Below are 6,000 nucleotides of genomic sequence, written 5' to 3' on the forward strand. Positions count from 1 at the left end.
TCTTCAGCGTGGGGCTCGGGATTTCGGGCTGCGATAGGAATATTCGGATAATCTGGCTGGGGTTCCCTTCCGAATGGATGGTGGTCCGGGGTTATTCCGTTTAGGGGTTGTGGTGTATGGTTGAGAAGCAGATCTGGCTGGAGTGCGAGGAAGGGCTGTGTCTGAATGGACGGTCTGGGGAGACAGGTGGAGCGATTCCAGCAATCTTTGGAGAGATTCTGGTGTGGTGGAGGTTTGTTGCTGACCTTGATAGGAGAATTGTAATGCGAATGGGAACCGCCATGTGTACTTAAGTTGGTGTTGTATAAGTACCTGTAGTTGAGGCTTCATAGCACGGCGTTTAGCAATCGTGAGGGGGGCTAAGTCAGAGAACAATTGGTATGTATGACTCTGAAATTGAAGGGTGTTGTTGCCGGCGGCCGCCAGGAGCTGTTCTTTCGTGTGGAAGAAATGCAGCTTGATAATAATGTCCCTTGGTGGTCCATCTGTTTGGCGCCTGGTAAGTGCTCTGTGAATTCTATCGAATTCAAGGCGTTCGATGGGTATGGAGGGTGCCAGCTCTTGGAATAGTGCTGTAGTGAAAGATTGCAAGTCATCAATTGTTTCTGGAATGCCTCTGAGGCATAAGTTAGATCTGCGGGAGCGGTTTTCGGCGTCCTCGAGGCGGGACAAAAGCATGGAGTTCTCCTCTCTGAGGGCAATTTGCTCCTGTGCCTGCTCTTGAAGGGTTAATTCTATGTCATCAACCCTTGTTTCAAGGTCTGCTGTGCGCTGGCCTATCTCACGTATCTCTCGTGCCAGACTAGTAGTGATCTGGTCTGATGTTGCTTTAAGGGCCTTGTGCAGCATAGATTCCATGAGTTTCATAAAGGCAGCTTGTGACATACCTGTATTGGGGCGGATGGGGAGCCGCCAAAGCTCTCTTGTATGTCAGACTCTTCTTCACTGTCAGGTATATCAGAGCGGGCTGGAGATGTTGCTGAGAGATCAGCCAGGGTCCGGGCCTTCGTCGCCATCTTGGAGGAAGCGCGGGCCAGCGCTTCTTTGATGGGTTTATGCTTGGATTTTCCACGATGGCCCGTTAGCACCATACCGGAAGCGGCACTGATGTGGGGAGAAGCGATCCCCGTGATAACGGCTCTGAAATGCCAGTTCAGCTAGGCGCGAGAGTCCCAGATATGCGGCGGGGAGTGCGGAGCTTTACAGAGAAGCGTCTGCCATGTAAAGCCTCGCGCATGCGCCCTTTTTTGGTTTCTTTTAAAAGAGAAAGTAGAAAATTTTGTTTTTTTTCAAAATATTCGCTCTTTTTTCACTTATATCACAAAAAATAAAAAATGAAGTGGTGAATAAATACCACCAAAAGAAAGCTCTATTTGTGTGAACAAAATGATAAAAATTTCATTTGGGTACAGTGTAGCATGACTGAGTAATTGTCATTCAAAGTGAGAGAGCACTGAAAGCTGAAAATTGGTCTGGGAAGGAAGGGGGTGAAAGTGCCCAGTATTGAGGTGGTTAAAATGAGCACTTTTGATTTCGAACGTTTGAGTCCCATAGACGTCAATGGGGTTCTAATGTTCGTGCAAATTTTCGGTCCGTTCGCAGGTTCTGGTGTGAACCGAACCGGGGGGTGTTCGGCTCATCCCTACTGGTGGGCACAGGTGAGGTGGCTGCATCTCTTCCTCTACGGGACCGTAGTCACTTTCACAGAAGCTGGTGATCGTCTGTCAGCGTGAGGAGAAAAAAAACGATTACCGGTCTTCTATTTACATCACGTGATCAGCTGTCATTGGCTGACAGCTGATCACATGGTAAGGGGCTGGGATAGGCCCCTTACTCCGAGCTGTAATCACCCGAGTCTCATTGACACGTGATTACAGACCACGCCATGTGCGCCTCACAGGGGGCACACGGGGAGCGTGCAAAGGGGAGGATGTCTATTGACGGTCCGCGCTGTAGCCGTCATTAGGCTATAGCATGGACAGGAAAGGGTTAAAGTATTTTTTGGACATCTTACTTTTTTAAGCCCCAGAATTTCAGTTGGAAAGTGTTAATATTGTAATGTTGCTTATTCAGTACTATTTTATTTTGTTTATGATAGTCAGATACATTTATGTGCTTGAGTAAAATATTCTGTTCTGAGACCCTTGGCCTCCACTGGGGCCCAGAGCGAATAGGGAACTAAAGATGTTATGTTTTACTGAATCCTGCTGCAATATTGGGGGCTGAGAAAAATGTTCAGTTAAATATATTGAATCTATAGAATAAAAACCATTGCTAGGAAACATTTTATTTCTGCATGCTAAATGGACTAATGGACTTATGTTTGAACTAATGAAAGAATATTATACCTCCAATGGGTAAGGAAGGCTATATTTTAAAAAGTTCAAGAAATTCTGTGGTTATTCATGTTGGCTGGAGAGACTTCACCCCCTCCAGCCCCATTCATGTGAAGGAATGACCCCCCATTCATGCCTCTATCCAGGTGCCCACTACTTGAGGAGATAGAAATGACTACATCTTTTACATGAAAATCTTTGTTGAAATGACTACATCTTTTACATAGAAATCTTTGTTGTTCACCTTTGTTGTGCTAATGCCACAGGAGGTCCTGGGAGGAGTTCAATCCATCATTTCAGTATGATCTTTCCTCCAGTTTTTGAATTTGAAGGTATAAGGGGAACTCCTGCTGGAAAAATGTTGGGGATGATGCCTTGAGGGGAGCCATGACGCAAACCCAAGGTCTAAGAATTCCAGTGAACACTGCAAGAAAGAGATCTGAAGTGCCAGTCCAAAGACCCAAGCCTAGCCCAATGCATCAGTTCCAGTCTATCTGTGGATGTCAAGCTCTGTCCTTACAAAGAGGCAAGTTTTTGAGGTGGGGAATCTTCTGTTTACATGGATGACTACAGAATCAAAATCCATGGAGGTATTTTTAAAAGTTTAGGAAATGAAATTAAGGCGTGAAATAATGTGGACTTTTTTTGTATACTGGAAACTTTATGCACATTCATAAGCCATACAAAAGATACTTTTTTTTGTGTTCTTTTATATTTTTTGATTAGGACTAATTTTCATTAACCTACAGACTGTCATGCCCCCCCCCCCCCCCTTGTTTTATGGCCTGTCACACGGAGTACTCCGAATGGTCAGGGGTGGGTAGTGGGGTCCCCCAGGGTTCTGTGCTGGGACCAATCCTATTTAATTTGTTCATAAATGACCTGGAGGATGGGGTAAACAGTTCAATCTCTGTATTTGCAGACAATACTAAGCTAAGCAGGGCAATAACGTCTCCGCAGGATGTGGAAACCTTGCAAAAAGATATGAACAAATTAATGGGGTGGGCAACTACATGACAGATGAGGTTCAATGTAGAAAAATGAAAAATAATGCATTTGGGTGGCAAAAATATGAATGCAATCTAAACACTGGGTGGAGAACCTCTGGGGGAATCTAGGATGGAAAAGGACCTGGGGGTCCTAGTACATGATAGGCTCAGCAATGGCATGCAATGCCAACCTGCTGCTAACAAAGCAAACAGAATATTTAAAAAAGGGGATCAACTCCAGAGATAAAATGATAATTCTCCAGCTCTACAAGACACAGGTCCGGCCGCACCAAGAGTATGCTATCCTGTTCTGGGCACTAGTCCTCAGGAAGGATGTACTGGAAATGAAGCGAGTATAAAGAAGGGCAACAAAGCTAATAAAGGGTCTGGAGGATATTAGTTATGAGGAAAGGTTGCAAGCACTGAACTTATTCTTTCTGAAGAAGAGACGCTTGAAAGGGGATATGATTTCAATATACAAATAACATACTGGTGACCCCACAATAGGGATAAAACTTTTTCAAAGAAGGGAGTTTAACAAGACTCGTGGCCACTCATTAAAATTAGAAGAAAAGAGGTTTAACCTTAAACTACGTAGAGGGTTCTTTACTGTAAATCCACCATACACACGGGCAGGCTTTTGGACCGGACTGGTCCAACGGAATGAATCTGTCATACAATCCGACCGCGTGTGGGCTTCATCAGACCTTTAGCGGACTTTTTTGTCAAAAATCAGACTGACTTTAGATTTGGAACATGTTTCAAATCTTTCCAACGGACTCGAGTCCGATAGAAAAATCAGTTTGTCTGTATGCTAGTCCGACGGACAAAAAAGGACGCAAGGGCAGCTATTGGCTACTGGCTATGAACTTCCTTATTCTAGTCCCTTTGTACGTCATCATGTTCAAACCAACGGACTTTTGAACGGACTTTGGTCCGTTCGTGTGCGGGCAAGTCCGGTCGTTCGAAAGTCCATCGTAACTCCGTCGAAAGTCCGTCGGAAAGACCGTCGGACCTTTGATGCTGAAAAGTTCGCTCGTGTGTACGAGACATTAGAGCGGCAAGGATGTTGAATTCCCCTCCACAGGTGGTGGTCTCAGCAGGGAGCATTGATAGTTTCAAAAAACTATTAGATAAGCACCTGAATGACCGCAACATACAGGGATATACAATGTAATACTGACATATAATCACACACATGGGTTGGACTTGATGGACTTGTGTCTTTTTTCAACCTTACCTACTATGTAACTATGTAACTATGTAGCTTGTGCTCCATACAGAAAGCAGCTTTCTCTTCCTGCACAAATTTCAAACCCTTCCTCCCTGTTGCCAGAAAGAAAAAGAGTTGGCATCTTGGCCTTTCAAGAACAGCCTTGTGTTTTTGTCAATGAATACAAGGCATTGTTTAATTGGCGAGGTGGGGAGGTAGATAATGTAATGAGTGTCTGGTACCAATGCAGGAAGACAGCACCATTTACTATATGTAGCACCAGCTACCACAATGTATTACAGCATCACCAGCATCCAGACCATTCTATAGTTGTAAGCGTTACTTTCAACCAAGCTAGCCCAAACTGTTTATTTAAAGTTGAAGTTATTATTTAATACATTTAAGAGCTTCATTCTCCTGTAAAGAAGCTTCCTGCAGAGTAATTTTATCCAGCTTTCAACCTACAAACATCCAAATATTTTTCTGTAATGGCTTTTCCCAGTTTTTATTATGTACCTTATCAAACCATGGTTTAAGGGGTGTTTCATCCAATAGCTGATCCATTCTAAGTGGAAAGAGGTAAACATTGCTATAAGATGACAGGGTTGGAAAGTGCTGTCTTGCTCTCTTCTCATCTTCTTCTGTGTTAATATTCTCCAGTCCTTTCATGAAGAAGACCACCGGTCGGTCAGGGTAGACTTGGGCAGCTGATTCAATAGCACACAGTACCAGGGATGGAGGATCCATTCTGTCAGTGGTCTCCATAAATAAGATTCCATTTCCTTCTCTTAGAATGGTGTTTGCACTAAAAGAACTTGACATTCCATTAGTGTTGTCCATGATTACTAATTTAGATTCATTAGGAAGAAGAAAATTCAAGATGCGATAGCTTTTTTGTCTAAAATTACTATTAGTGATAAAGCTCAAGGCTACCATCATCAAGAAAATTGCCAATAGTTTTATTGCTTTCAACATACTGGTGCTGTACAATTGCTGAGCTGTAACAAGAACAGATACAAACATAAACAAATGTTAAGGACACATTTATTAAAGGCAATCATAAAAACTTTGTGGCCCAGTACATTTTCCACTGACCTAGAACACACATGCATATCAGGAATCCCAACTTCACTGGCTGCATTGGCTAAAGTACAAAAAAGGCCAGTGCACTGGATCACTGAATTTCATAGTATCACCATTGGTCATGCCCCCTCACCCCTCACCCCCCCCCCCCAATCATCAAAGGCATATGAAGGTATGGTGCAAGGTAGAGTTTTGTGTTGTTTAGATGCATTACCTAACATTCATGGGTTGATGTCGTCTTCAGTAGGGATGAGCTGAACACCTCCCGGTTCGGTTCGCATCCAGAACATAAGAACAGGCAAAAAATTTGTTCGAACACGCAAACACTGTTAAAGTCTATGGGACACGAACATGAATAATCAAAAGTGCTAATTTTAGA

The 6,000-nt window shown here is 43.6% G+C and overlaps 1 protein-coding gene across 1 annotated transcript in view; it reads right to left on the minus strand.

Annotated features, from left to right (window-relative positions):
• The window catches only part of LOC141139097 (alpha-1,4-N-acetylglucosaminyltransferase-like), a 68,861-nt gene extending 63,348 nt beyond the window's left edge, over positions 1–5,513 (minus strand). Inside the window, exons 1-2 of the mRNA XM_073624908.1 lie at positions 5,395–5,513; positions 5,055–5,334 (exon numbers count right to left, since the gene is read on the minus strand). Of these exons, the coding sequence (XP_073481009.1) occupies positions 5,055–5,334; positions 5,395–5,513 (399 nt within the window). The remainder of the gene's footprint in view (positions 1–5,054; positions 5,335–5,394) is intronic.
• Positions 5,514–6,000: the final 487 nt, after the last annotated feature.

Source organism: Aquarana catesbeiana, linkage group LG04 (genome assembly GCF_042186555.1).
Source record: "Aquarana catesbeiana isolate 2022-GZ linkage group LG04, ASM4218655v1, whole genome shotgun sequence".
In the NCBI taxonomy this organism is placed as follows: Eukaryota; Metazoa; Chordata; class Amphibia; order Anura; family Ranidae; genus Aquarana; species Aquarana catesbeiana.